This window comes from Octopus bimaculoides, chromosome 5 (assembly GCF_001194135.2).
Source record: "Octopus bimaculoides isolate UCB-OBI-ISO-001 chromosome 5, ASM119413v2, whole genome shotgun sequence".
Lineage (NCBI taxonomy): Eukaryota > Metazoa > Mollusca > Cephalopoda > Octopoda > Octopodidae > Octopus > Octopus bimaculoides.
Window position 1 is genome coordinate 25,352,136 of NC_068985.1, and position 14,679 is coordinate 25,366,814.

Sequence of the window (14,679 nt, forward strand, 5' to 3'; positions counted from 1 at the left end):
GCCTTGGTGAGGCCCAATGTTCGAAGGTCTTGCCTCACCACCTCAGCCCAGGTCTTCCTGGGCCTACCTCTTCCACGGGTTCCCTCAACTGTTAGGGTGTGGCACTTTTTCACTCAGCTATCCTCATCCATTCTCGCCACATGTCCATACCAGCGCAATCGTCTCTCTTGCACACCACAACTGATGCTTCTAATGTTCAGCTTTTCTCTCAAGATACTTACACTCTGATGGGTGTGCAATATTTGTGAAATAGCCCAGACAAGCAAATGACACCATTAGTGAAACTACTCTTCATAAACCTGCAACATTGTGTGTGTGAGAGAGAGAATAGCTCTTATCTCTTTGTAGCTGTTTCACTAATGCCAATCACCTAACACTCATTCTCGTTCACACAAAGTTTTGGTTTCATTTCTTTCAAGCAAAGGCAGAAAAAGTTATAATTTCAGTGTACTATCATTGATACCCCATAACATTTAGAGCAATTTACATTCAGAAGCATTTTTTTTTTCTTTATAATGTCCTCCTTCAATGCCGACATGGGTTGGACGGTTTGACAGGAGCTGGCCAGACAGGAGCCTGTGCATCATGCTTCTGTGTCTGTTTGGGCAGGGTTTTTATGGCTGGATGCCCTCCCTAACACCAACCATCCTGTAGAGTGGGCTGAATGCTTTTTATGTGCCACTTTAAAGTGTGGACTTGATGCTTTTTAAGTGGCACCTGCACTGGCAGGGTCACCAAGTAACCAGAGGGAAGAGCAAGGGAAAGAGAGAGAAAGTAGGAGACAGCAAGAGCAGGAGAAGGATGGTAGTAAGCGCCAGGGCATAGATGGGATGGTAGAGTAAGGAAGCGAGAGATGAATGGTGGCAGGTGCTGGCAGAGTATTGCCAAGAGGTTGCAAGTAGAGAGCGGGGGTGGGGAATGAATTAAAAAATGAAGATGTAAAATAGATTAAGCAAATTTACAGAATCAGAAGAATTTTTGAAATACAGTGTAACCTCAGTTACAAATGTGCTAAGAAGATTTCCTCTCTTCTTCATTATTTTCTTAAGAGAAGTTAAGATCAATTTAAAATAAACCTCTGAATTATTCATATGGTTGCAGAATAGAATGCTTTTGACTTGTGTATGTTGTTTTTTTATCTGTTTCCTTTAGATTGGTTTTACAACTGATCCTCGTGTATCGCGGTCATCACCTTACCCTACTGATGTTGCTCGAGTAATCAATGCTCCAATATTTCATGTGAATGCTGACCATCCCGAAGCTGTGATATATGTTTGCAAAGTAGCCTCTGAATGGCGACATCGATTCAACAAAGACGTTGTGATTGATCTGGTAAATTCCATGTCTTTTACTGCTTGTTTGGAGTATTTTTAACTTCTGTTGTTTTTTAATTTAATCATTGAAACACATGTAAAAAAAAAAAGATTTTTTTTTTTTTAGTCTGCAAAGAAGCTTATCAACTAAAACACCTTGTCAGTAATTTCGATGTTTCAGTCACATATTTCTAAATATTTGCAAAAGTATTATTAAAAATATGAAAATATATTGGCTTAGTTATATTTTAGTTTAGCAGAATAAGCATTAATTTGGAAAATGTGAGGAATATTTTAACATTCTTTTCCAATAATTTGATTTTGAAAATCTCTACCAAAATATTCAAATATCTTTAATTTTGATTGTTCTTCATTAGATTATGCATTTCCAATGTCTTTTTCTTAACTGCTTTATACTGTTGAAGGTGTCGCAGAGAGAGTGAACTCCTGGATATCCTGCCAATTTCAGAATCTCTTAGGGTTGATATTTTGGAGTTGTTTCCTGCTATTATTCCTGGCTCATAAGGATGGCAAGCTAACAAATATTAACTAACTATACACGACTCCTACTCTTACGTTTGTAAGCTTTATCTACAACATTACCTATTTGCAGCTAAATGAACTGAACCAGCAAGTGTTTAGTGTTGTGCCTATCAGACTGTACAGCTTGGTGATGGGATTTGAAATGTCGTCAAACACTCTGCAACTAGTCACTGTCATTGTCAACAAATCTGCTCCTCTACAAGATGTTTCTTTTAACTGGAAACTTGTGAAAGTTTTTGCAATTTGCATATGTACATGTATATATTCACCCGACCCTTCACCCCTTCACATGTACTCGTACTTTTTTTTTTTTTTTTTTTTGCGTAGTTTTGTATTTATTAACAATATCAGGCTCCGTAATATTTAGATAGCTGGAAAAGTATTTTTTCAAACTTTATTTTGGTAATTTAAAAAAAATTCACTGGAATAGTTGTTTTTTTTTTTATTTTTTAAATACAGTAACATTTTTAATTGCACATTTTATAGAAATTGGAACAATGCAATGTATCTTTTAATACTAACAATAGGAAGGTGGTTGAAGTGCTTACTCTTGAATTCTTTACCATCCTTCGTGTTTATTGATGTACATTTGTCAGCCATCATAACTTTGTGGAATTGATCTTCAATGATAAATTGCAGATATGCAAATTTAAGCTTGTATCAATATTTTTAAAGTGAAGATAGTGTAGGATAAGGTGTGCTGTGAATTTAGTTGGACAAATTTTCATTTATACATTGTCTAGGTTTGCATAATGATAGAGTGTATGGTAATCTCTAGATTTAGCTTAATACTATCAGCCACTAATTTACTTTTAATTTTAAATTTTTAACCGTACTTGCTTATTAGTAGTATACCATTGATATGCAATTTATATTTTAAACACTAATATTGCCAGTTTTACATTTAATTGTTGGAGTAAGTTGTTTCCTTGTGTATATGTTTCTGTCTTTTCTGTGTATTTTAATGTACAAGACAGCTATCTCTGATGTAATCTTGGATAATATATGGATCTTTTACAGGTGTGCTACAGGCGAAGTGGACACAATGAAATTGATGAACCCATGTTCACTCAACCTCTTATGTACAAAAAAATTGCCAAACAGCCAACTGTATTAGCCTCATATGCTGAGAAATTAATTCATTCTGGCATTGTGTCTCAACAGGAATATGAGGTGTGTATTAATGTTACCTTCATAAATAAGTTTTTGTTTTTTCTACACTTGTAACAGCTTCTATCCATGATAGCATAGAAAATAAACATAAAACAATAATGATGATAGATATTTACTACATAATAATAAATATGTTACCTTTCATCTCTCAATTGTGTTTAGCCTCATTATCTATCAATTTCATCATTATTACTTTAATGTCTATGAAAGCTAAGGATTACACACACACAGGTCCAACATTGAGCAGATATTATGTGTAAATTGTAAACTTCAGTTTTATATAAAGCTGATCTACTATCTTCTTTATTTGCTTAATTACAGGATGAAGTAGCTAAATATGATAAGATCTGTGAAGAAGCCCACTTAGCCTCCAAGAAAGAAACAGCTGTACGCAACCGGGATTGGTTGGATTCTCCTTGGAGTGGATTCTTTGAAGGTAAAGATCCAATGAAATCACCTCTGACTGGCATTGATGAAGAGACATTGCAACATATTGGAATGAGTTTTAGCCTTCCACCTGAAGATTTTGAGTTACATAGAGGTAAGCTTTATTTTCAATGCATTTCTATTTTAACTGCCTTAAGTTTCAGTTGGCAGTTTGTAAGGATCTAGCCTTCTGATTAAAGGTCAGTGGTACCTCATCCCAGGTCTTCCTGGGTCTACCTCTCCAACAGGTTCCCTTCACTGTTAGGGTGTGACACTTTTTCATGCAGCTGTCCTCATCCATACACAACACATGACCATACCAATGCAGTCGTCTCTCTTGCACACCACATCTGATGCTTCTTATGTCCAACTTTTCTCTCAATGCGCTTACACTCTGTCGTGTATGCACACTGACATTACTCATCCTGAAGAATGTAATTTTTTTTCCTGTATTGATCTCTATTTTTTTCAAAGTCCTCAGTTATTTAACACAACCTTAACCCTTTAGTATTTAAGCCGGCCATATCTGGCCCAGACATTCTGCATGTTTCATGTTCAAACTGCCCAGATCTGGCCTCTCACATTTACCCTACAATGATATTCTAAATATAAACAATCACATCATTAAAATCTCAAAGCAATGAGATAATGTATGATTAAAATAATATGAATATATAAGAGTTACATTTGACAATGTGAATGCTAAAGGGTTAATTGTAGTAATTGTCATCTGTTAGGCTAAGAAGATTGAATTTTCCATATTTTAATTTTTTATTTTTATAAAATATGGACAACAGTAGAGGACATTAGCTAATAAGAGAGATAACAGAAAGGAATAGAGGATGTGTGAGATAAAAACTAAGGGATAAATCTTTGCAATGGACATAACATGAAAGAGAACTCTATTATACTTTAGCCACTCCTCACTCAAATACCTTTCCCCCTACTCAGTCACTTCTTTTCGTGTCTTGCATGTTACTTAGCAACCTTGCTAGTAGCAGTGGTCTGGAAAAGAACCAAGTAATGTGGTTGGCAGGAAAGTCATCCAGTTGTTGAAACCATGCTGAAGCTGACATTGGAGTTCAATGCAGCCCTGCAGCTCACCTAGTCCTGTCAAACTATCTAACCTATGTCAGCGTAGAAAATGGATGTTAAAAGATGATGATGAAGACCACATTGAGTATTTGCAACACAGGAGAGAAAGAGTTCAAGAAAACAGTAATTTCTATGTTTTAGTTGTCAACAACTGTGGAATTTCATTGGTGTCCAGCTAGTCATCATTATGACATTGTATACTTGGCAATTACACTCTCTGTTCATCTGACTGCAAACAGGTGAAACAGATAGTATTGCTATCAACAGTGTAGTCACAATAATTGACAAGCATTTGAAAAACCTCTACATGATCATTAGTCTTGCTAGAAAAAAGAAACAGATCTCACTCAAACATCTTTAAGATGGAAGGGCACAAGATAATGTAGTCCTAGATATGCTATCCCGGAAAATAAAATAAACCATTGAGATCAGTCAATTTGGGACTAAATAATAATACCAACATCACCTGCTCTGAAATCATTATTGACATACTCTTTTACTCTTTTACTCTTTTACTTGTTTCAGTCTTTTAACTGCAGCCATGCTGGAGCACAATGAACTATATTTTTTAAATCTTTAATATTATATCTTAGCATTACGGAAAGGCAGCTTATCAATGATATTGATTAACTTGGTTTCAGTCTGCTACAATTGTTCTATAATGTTACTAAATTCACCCTCCTTCCTCCTTTATACATTCCCAAAATTGACACCATTTGGATTAATATAAATAGATTAAAAAAAAAGATTTGAGAACTTTTAATTCACTCCGTAATTCTAAACTAATGCAAGCTTGCAAGAGATTTTTTTTTTTTTTTTGTTTCATCTAAAATTTAAAAGGTTAAAGAAAATGCTTTATATTTTGTATCAGGTGTGAAACGTATTTTGAAGTCACATGAAGATATGGTCAAAAGCCGTGTTGCAGATTGGGCTCTCGGTGAGGCCTTGGCATTTGGTTCACTTTTAAAAGAAGGGGTTCATGTACGTTTAAGTGGACAAGATGTAGAACGTGGAACTTTTAGGTGAGTTCATCTTTTCTTGTGGTGTAACTTTTAATATATATATATATATATTTTTCATGTTTTCTTTTTACTTTTATTATTAAAGTTCTTTGGTGGTGGGGTGGGCTGTTGAACTAAGATCACAAGTTTAAACCAAGTTAATGCTTTTTCTCTGAAATTAGGTGTTAACCTTGCTTTAAGTAGTTTGTATATTATGAAAACAGAATTCTTACATAGGAACTCAATCAAAATTATTAAATAAATTTACTTATTTGAATTTGTAAAATTGTTTTCTTTGTAAGTTGTGCTTTTAAAAATTAACTTGAATTCGATTTAACATATTGCAGTTTGACTGCACTTGATTAGGATTAAATTTTTGTTTTAGCAAAATGGCTTAATAAAGTTCCTGTCTGGTTTTACTTAATTTTATTTTCCATGTATATAGTATTTTATTCTATTATATATAGCACAATGCTTTACTAATAGTGCTGATTTACAATTTATATGAGTTTTAATACTACACAAAGTATTGTATATAATATTTTTAGAGACTTAACATTATGTATGTTTTAATTTCATTTCAGTCATCGCCACCATGTTTTACATCATCAAAATATAGACAAGAAAACATTCATTAGTCTAAATCACTTGTACCATGACCAAGCCCAGTACACTGTGTGCAACAGTTCTCTCTCTGAATTTGGAGTTCTTGGTGAGTTGGTCATGTGTATTTTTTTATCTGTAAAATATCCTATTGCTATTAACCATTGGGAAAAGTGTATACTTTTGGCTGTTTGGCAGAAGAAGAAATTGCTCTCTAATGAAAGTATTTTACTATTGAATGAATTTTCATTATGATTAATGTTTTTTTTTTTTTTTTTTTTTTAATTACAAGCATGTTTATGCATGTCGATTTTGCTACTGTGTAGTTGCAGGTTGGATCTGACTAGCATTTTCAGCATTTTCTGCTATAGTTTCAGCTCATCTAAAACTTCAGCGAAAGGTTGTAGGCAAAAACATTGGAAATATATCTGCAGTCAAGCAAAATCATTATGTTGATACCTAATCTATTTCCCTTAATGTTTATGTTTACTTCATACTCCTTCCTTTATAGATTCTATAAAATAAATACCTCACAAAACTTCTCAGAGGCAGTGCTAGAATATGACAACAGGCCAATAACTGAACCCAATAAAAGAATATATGTGCATTTTGCTCTCTCTCTCTCTCTCTCTCTCTTTGATTTGGGTTGAATTAAAAATAATTTTACTTCTAAGGTAGTTTTTTTTTTGCTGCTGTGATCCCTTATTCCTCAACCTATATACTATAGAAAAATCATTTAAAATGCAGAATAGAAAGATAAAGACCAATAAAAGAAATTTAAATGTTCTAAGCTACTTTTATTTATCAATAAACCCACTGCGAGTAAAGAAATGGACAGTTTTATTTACTGTTTGCTTTATGTTCCTTAATTTTTACAAAAGAACAGTTTATAATATAGATTTGAAATGGAGTAAGTTTTTGCATGTTTTTATATTTTTCCTTTTATATTTTATTCTAATATAATATAAATCTTGTTTAAATTTGTAATTTCTATGTTCTTCAACTCTAAATAGGTTTTGAACTTGGATACTCAATGACAAACCCAAATTCTTTGGTCATATGGGAAGCTCAATTTGGAGACTTTCACAATACTGCACAGTGTATTATTGATCAGTTCATTTCAAGTGGTCAAGCCAAATGGGTACGACAAAGTGGTTTAGTAATGCTTTTACCTCACGGTTATGAAGGAATGGTACGTATCTAGTTTTTATCTCTTACTCACTTCTTAAAAGTATTTGGGTATTTTTTTTAATGTTTATTATATTCATCATCATCATTTAATGTCCCTTTTTCATGTTGCATGGGCTGGACAATTTGACATGGGAGCTGGCCAGTTGAGGAGCTGTTCAGACTCTAATTGTCTGTTGTGGCATGGTTTCTCTGGCAGGATGCCCTTTTTAATGCCGACCACTTTACAGAGTGTACTGGGTGCTTTTTACATGCCACTGGCACATGTGCCTTTATGCAGCACTGGCATGAGTGCGTTTTATGCGGCACTGACACCTGTAAAGGACTAGCCAAACGATTTTACTTAGATTAGAGCATCTTCTCTAGTATAGTAAATCATCACATCTTCCAGCCCCTTGTCACTTCCTTGGTGAGGCCCTGTGTCTGAAGATCCTTTCTCACCACTTCATCCTATGTCTTCTTGGGTCTACCCCTTCCACAGGTTCCCTCCACGAGCTCAGCACTTCTTTATGCAGCTGTCCTCATCCATATGCATCACATGACCAAACCAGTGCAGTCTTCTCTCTTTCGTGCTACATTTGATGCCTCTTATTCCCAGTTTTCCTCATAAATCATTTACACTTTGTCATGCATGCACACTGAGATGCTTTATGTTGTTCTGATTAAATCATATCAAAGAAGACATTCCTTTAAGTTTTAAAAGAAGTTAGCTAATTAACTTGATGAAACAATATAGTTTTTTTTTTTATTCATAATTTTAACAAATTGTCATTTTACATGAAGTAGAATTTCTTATTAATTTCGAAAAATATCCTTTTCTGTTAACATGTTTTTGAGCATTGGCTTTAATTCATTTTCATTTAATTTTGTGTATATTTTAATTCTGTAATATACCACTTGTCTGATTAAATATTCCAGTTACATATGTTGTATTCTATAAGTCACACTTGTGCCTTGTAGGCAGTCAGGATGTGTTGGCTTGCCATAAAAAGGAAGCTTGGCCTTTGAAATACTGTGGTTGCCTTATAAATTATCAGATATTGTAAAAGTCTCAACAAATGCTTAGAAGACTGAAGAAAAAGGAATTATAACAAAATTTGAAAATTGAAAAGAATTTGTATTTAATGAATGTTTTGTCTTAGATCAACAGTATTGATCCTAAAGAACTAATTTTGTTTCATATGAGCAGTTGTGATAATTGTTTGTTAAAGTGATATTGTTTAATTTAATTTTTTTTTTTTATCAATGTACCTATCTTCAGAAATGCATTTTCGCACTAATGTTTTTCTTCTTCAGGGCCCTGAACATTCAAGTGCTCGTTTAGAAAGATTTCTCCAAATGTCCAATGATGATCCTGAATTTTATCCTGTAAGTTAAGTACTTCATTGAAAATGCTAACTCCTAATTTGCAGTTTCGAATTGTTTCCCTTGGATTGCATTTTATTCATCATCATCATCATCCGTTTTCCATGCGTTGGACGGTTTGACTGAGGTTTGGAGAGCCAGTGGCTGCACCAGGCTCCAATTTGATCTGGCAGAGTTTCTACAGCTGGATGCCCTTCCTAACACCAACCACTCTGAGAGTGTAGTGGGTGCTTTTACGTGCCACGGGAGCCAGTAAGGCGGGCCTGGCAACAAACACATTCAGATGGTGTCTTTTAAGTGCCACTGGCACAGGAGCCAGTCAGTGGGGTATTGACATCAGTCGCGATCGGTTGGCACCCTACCGTAAAGCATTTGCAGAATTCTCTGCAAAAATGTATGACCAGTTAATTTTTAGTGTAAAATACAACTCAAGTCTATTTCATAATATTGTAAAAGGGTATAAAAAAAAATTCAAAGATTAGAACTCTTCTGAGTTTTAATCTTTGAGTGATGTAAAATTTAAGACTGAAAAATAAATATTCTTATATTCTTTAATTCTTTATATACTAAATTTATAGGGATAAAAAAAATGAAGAAAATAATAATAATGTTCACTAAATATGACTAAATCTGTAAAGTACTGGTAGGCTATGAAATAATTTCCACTCTATTCTTTGTTTTTTGAGACCTCCCTTTCACTGAAAAATAGATAGCAACTTTCTCTGTGAAATTTACTTGTAATAGCTTAATATCTGTATATTAGGAGATTGATTCAATGTTAGAGAAACCAGAATTAAGACCCTTCTGCTTCACGAAAACGTTTTAACATTAAAAATTTTATAGATGTAGTGACTTCAAACAGTATTTTGTTTGTATTAGAACATATTAGTCATCAGTTGCAATGAAGATAATTTTTTGCAATATTTGTAGCCTGAAAGTTCAAGTTTTGAAATGCAACAGCTGCACGAGATCAACTGGTTTGTTTGTTACTGCTCTACACCTGCCAACTTATTCCATGTGCTAAGGAGACAAGTTGCTCTTCCTTTTCGCAAACCTGTAAGATTTTAATTATTTTTTCTTTTTCTTCTCAAAACTCTGTTTTCATACTTTGGTGCAATATTATTGCAACAACTTCAGTTTCGATATGTAGTCTCCATATGAGAATTATTTAGAATTTGAGTAGAATTTTCTTGTAATAAAATTAGTATGTATGTAGATAATTGCTGCCACAGCAGCAACAATAATGTCGTGTACCTTGACTTATTCTCAGAATTAGATATATGTTCTTTCATTTTGCAAAACATTAATATATTCACTTCACAAGGCTAAGTTATTCTGACTGGCTAGCAATTGATTCCACCTAGAAAGTACAGTTAGGTAACAAACAATCCAAAATCATATTCTGCATGAACTAAAGGAGTTACTCTTGTGAGAAAATGTGAATTTACAATGATTTTCATTGTCTAACTATGTTATGTTTCTGATAGCATAATAAAATGTCTTGTCAGGAATATGGACTAAGAATTGTTAAAGTGTTGGGATAACTGTTGTGCAGTATTTATTCATGGTCTCTACATTCTGAGTTCAAATCTCACCAAAGTCAAATTTCATTTTCTGCTAACAAAAAGACTGTATAAAGATGTAAGAAAAGGATATACCTTATTTGAAATCATGCAGGGTGGGGAAGAGTACAATTGGATGTAAAATAATGATTGTACATCAATTTCAATAGCATATTGATCCCACCAATCTGAGAGGGCCTGCAAATATTGTGAGCACTACTCCCTTTTTCTTATTATTTTCAGAAGACAACTAATTCTCAGTAAAAGGTGTCATGGAATTCTGAAGAAGGGATGTACGAGTCTGTAGTATATTTGGTTTATAGGACGTTTATGTTAATTTCTAGTTTCTTAAGAATTGTAGCATTGTAATTTCTGAAGAACTCAGTTGTTTCCTTTCTTTATTTTTCTTTCCGCGTAGCTTATCATCATGACTCCAAAGAGTTTATTACGTCTGCCAGAAGCCCGATCCAGCTTTGACTTGATGACTGACAATACAGCATTCCAGCGTGTCATTAAAGAAGCAGGTCCTGCCTTGGACAATGCCTCTAATGTAAAGAAATTAATTTTTTGTACTGGCAAAGTCTACTATGAACTGGTAAAAGAGCGGGAGAAGTTGAAACTGGTGGATAAGATTGCTATTGCTAGAGTTGAACAGGTTTGTTTATTCTTTATTCCTTTATGATTATGATATTTAATAAAAATAATTATTGTCAAGTTCTGACTTTTTCACACAATCTTTTAAAACATATGACGAAAACGTCTCAATGCACAAAGTTAATATTTAATTTAGGTACATAATAGGTTTAAAGTGAAGGTGCATGACTTACTGGTTACCGTGTTTGGCTCATGATCATATGGTTGTGGGTTCAATTCGTGAACCAAGCAGCCTGTTGTGTTCTTGAGCAAGGCACTTCATTTCATGTTAATCCATCCAGTTGACTCAGTTGAAAATGAGTACCAGCCAAATGCTGGTGCATCCTTTTCTCCTTTTAGCTGTCACATCCTTGATGTTCTGTTGGGTCATGGATTGGCTCGCCAAGAGGATGTCTGTGTCTGCTTCCATCTACTACATAGGCACCTAAAACAAATGGTAATAGTGTTGTATATACTATTAGGCCACACTCATTTGCGGGTGATGGCTAAGCTTAAGAATGGTTTGAAAACAGATTCTCAAAAACGTTCCCAACTATGGTGTATTTTTGTTTTTCAGATTTCTCCTTTCCCATTTGATTTGGTAAAAGAAGAAATAACACAGTATCCTCGAGCTGAAGTTGCTTGGTGTCAAGAAGAACACAAGAACATGGGAGCATGGGGCTATGCTGAACCTCGATTCAGAACTGTTCTTAAAAAAATGAGTAACAGGAAAGAAGTACAGTAAGTATAGATTTTGCTTACTTTACACTGCTTTTGTTGATTTTACTAGACATTTATTTATAATCTGTCAAAAAATATTTAGATCTTTGTCTTATAGGGAGTGAAGCAAGGCAGTCAGTAATTAAGGTTTGTTTCACAACTACAGGTTTCCAGTTTCAAATTTACTGCATAGTTCTTTGGGAGAGTTTTTCCTGCTACAACATCTTGAGTGAGGTTTGGTAGATTGAAACTCTGTGAAAGCCTAATGTTGCAGGGTGAAAATGAGTATTGTGTTGAGCAGGAATATCTCCCTTTATGTCTATAGAGTTATTTGTCTTTCATTTCTCATGAGACTGATAAAATAAGTAACTGGGGTGAATAAAATGAAAAAATAAACACTCTTCAAGGCAGAGTTCCAGTATGGCCATAGTTCATTTATTGAAACCAGTTAAAGGATAGTCAATTGAATTGAATACACTTTAATTGAAAGACGGCCTACCTTTTTTTATTACTTAGAGGAGGAAGGGCAATGTCCATGACATTTTAATTGTAGGGTCTCTGATATTGGTGAGAAGAGATAAGAAAGAACTGAAGACCTTGAAATGTTTGCAAGAGATTGCATTCTGCTAAAGTCACTAAGGAGCTTAGTTGTGTTGAAACTGGGCAATAGCAAGTACATTTCAAATGAGAGGTTCTCCTCGGGTGTCAGTTTCTGTTTTTCCACTTTTCCTCACAAGGTAGTGGCAGGAGACACAGGTCCAACATCACATGCTATAGGATTGAACCCGGAACTATTTGATTGTTAAGCAAACCCTTTGACCAGATGGCTTGTCAGTGCCCATGTGCTTTTGTTAGAAAATTTTTTTAGAGATTTCAGTGTCTTAAATAACTATTAATAATAACTGACAAATAACTATTAAATGTTCTTTATAATTCTTGTGTCTGCAGTATTTCTTAGAATAGTTAACAGTAAATAACTATAACGTTATTTAAATAATATTGCTGAAACTATGAGCTGTACTGGAAATAATGCAAAGATGGCCATAGCTTTTTATTAACTGATATAGGTTTTTCAAACTGCACATGTTGGTAGAGTAACTATTCCTCTGTACAAAGTTACTTGTCAACATTATCTTCATCACAAGTGAGGTATTTGCATCATTGTAGAACCGACTCTTAAACCATCTTTGGCAAAATCAGTTGTATGCTTTATCTACTCATGTCTTCACAGCCACTTTCTCCTCATCTCTGTCATCAAATTTTACTTGGCTTGATGGGTCTTCTTCTCAAGCATGGCATAATGCTAAATAGACTCAGTCATTGCCTCTGTGAGGCCGAACACTCAAAAGGTGCTTTTATGTGCCATTTGCGTGACACCAGTATCTGCCACAACTGCAGTTTTACTTGGCTTGATGGGTCTTCTTCTCAAGCAGAACAAAATGCCAAAGGTCTTGGTCATTGCCTCTTTCAGGCAATGTAAATTATTTCTAACAGTTGTACTTTATGGTTTTCATGGCAGTTCTATTTTATTTCTTTCAAACTAAATTTTTACTGTTTTAACTGTCATGGAATATACTTCTTGGTTTAAAAATTTTTTTTTTTTTTACAGATATGTAGGACGCTATCCTTCAGCAGCTGCTGCAACTGGCAATAAACATATGCATACAATGGAACTGGGTCAGTTCTTAAAGGAAGCCATGTCAATATAATAAATTCTCTTGCCAAAATAGTTACCCTGTCTGCTGGTGTGTGTGTGTGTGTGTGTATGCTGTGCATTTGCGCATGTGTGTGTGAGAAAGAGTGAGTGGAAGTGGAATTGCACTCTTTACTATTGTCAAAAGTAATATTAAAATTTAATAATATAAAATGCCAGTTAGATAGTAACAATAACTATAATGGTACTCTTCTGACTCCCCACCTTAATGAAAAACCTAACATATTGGCTCCTTTACAAAGAACTGAAATATTTCTTATTAGTTTCATTCATACAAAAGAAATATTTAAATAAATCTTATCTATTACAATCTGTACTTTATTTAGTTTTGTCCCTAATGTTTTAATAATACTTATTTAGAGATACCCAAATATTTATATTTTTAGTTCACAGATATCCAAATCTATAGATAACTTTATTTCTGGTATCCTTATAGTCATTCTATGAATTGGCTTTACAATGTTTTTCTCCTCTGTTATTTATTTATTTCATTCAGTTTGAATTGTGCAAAAAATATGTAAAAGTAACTCCTTAGTTTCAAATAGTTCTTATAAACTTCAAGGATAGAAACTGGGTTTTTTTAATTGTTTTGTTAAATTGTGTATGTAGGAATAAAATATATAAACTCCTTTATTGAAGTTTAACCAGATATTAATTAGTAAAAATAAAAATTAATTTTATTAACTTATAAATTATAAGTAAATAAGTGAACATTAGAATATTTCTTTTTCAAGATTGATTTCTGTATCATTACTGTTTATGCAAATTCCTCATGTTATGATTACAGTTTTTGTTGATTATTCTTGTGTTCCTTCACTTAAACATTGTAATCTTTTATCAGAATTTTTGTTTCTTTGAATTTGATAGCTGTATTTCTATTATAATTTATGATTTAATTTCCAAGAATTGATCTTGTATTGACACGTTTCTAATAGTTTGTGACTCTGTCGGATTTATTAGCAAAGATCATTCTTGTGCCTTACAGTTAATTGCTGATTTTAATTCATTATGACGATTATGAATAAACTCAGTTACAAATCCATCATGTGGAGTACATCTGTATTTTTGAATTGAGAAATTGTTACTTTTTAAAGTAGGTTATTGTTATGATGTTGATTAATTCAAAAGAAACTTAAGTTTATAATAATATAGCTTTAATTTTCCTCAGTAGTAACTGTAATGAGTGTTAAGAAAATCATTGTTCTAATCATTTATCTTCTGTATATTAAGTTAACCTCTGCTACCACCAAAGGACAAAATTGTTTTCTGAAGAGAAAAAAGGCAGATTGTTTATAAACAATATTCTTTTGCTTGTATTGAAGTTGTTCCAAGCAATGCTTTTG

At 33.5% G+C, this 14,679-nt stretch overlaps 1 protein-coding gene across 2 annotated transcripts in view; it reads left to right on the forward strand.

Moving 5' to 3' along the window:
- Window positions 1-14,379, forward strand: part of LOC106874395 (2-oxoglutarate dehydrogenase complex component E1) — a 57,927-nt gene extending 43,548 nt beyond the window's left edge. For both annotated transcript variants that reach the window (XM_014922119.2, XM_014922120.2), the window contains exons 9-19: window positions 1,153-1,332; window positions 2,877-3,029; window positions 3,351-3,570; window positions 5,422-5,572; window positions 6,136-6,263; window positions 7,168-7,346; window positions 8,639-8,710; window positions 9,638-9,763; window positions 10,688-10,924; window positions 11,480-11,643; window positions 13,232-14,379. In XM_014922119.2, coding sequence (XP_014777605.1) covers window positions 1,153-1,332; window positions 2,877-3,029; window positions 3,351-3,570; window positions 5,422-5,572; window positions 6,136-6,263; window positions 7,168-7,346; window positions 8,639-8,710; window positions 9,638-9,763; window positions 10,688-10,924; window positions 11,480-11,643; window positions 13,232-13,331 — 1,710 coding nt within the window. In that variant the 3' untranslated portion in view covers window positions 13,332-14,379. The remainder of the gene's footprint in view (window positions 1-1,152; window positions 1,333-2,876; window positions 3,030-3,350; window positions 3,571-5,421; window positions 5,573-6,135; window positions 6,264-7,167; window positions 7,347-8,638; window positions 8,711-9,637; window positions 9,764-10,687; window positions 10,925-11,479; window positions 11,644-13,231) is intronic.
- The last annotated feature ends 300 nt before the right edge of the window (window positions 14,380-14,679 follow it).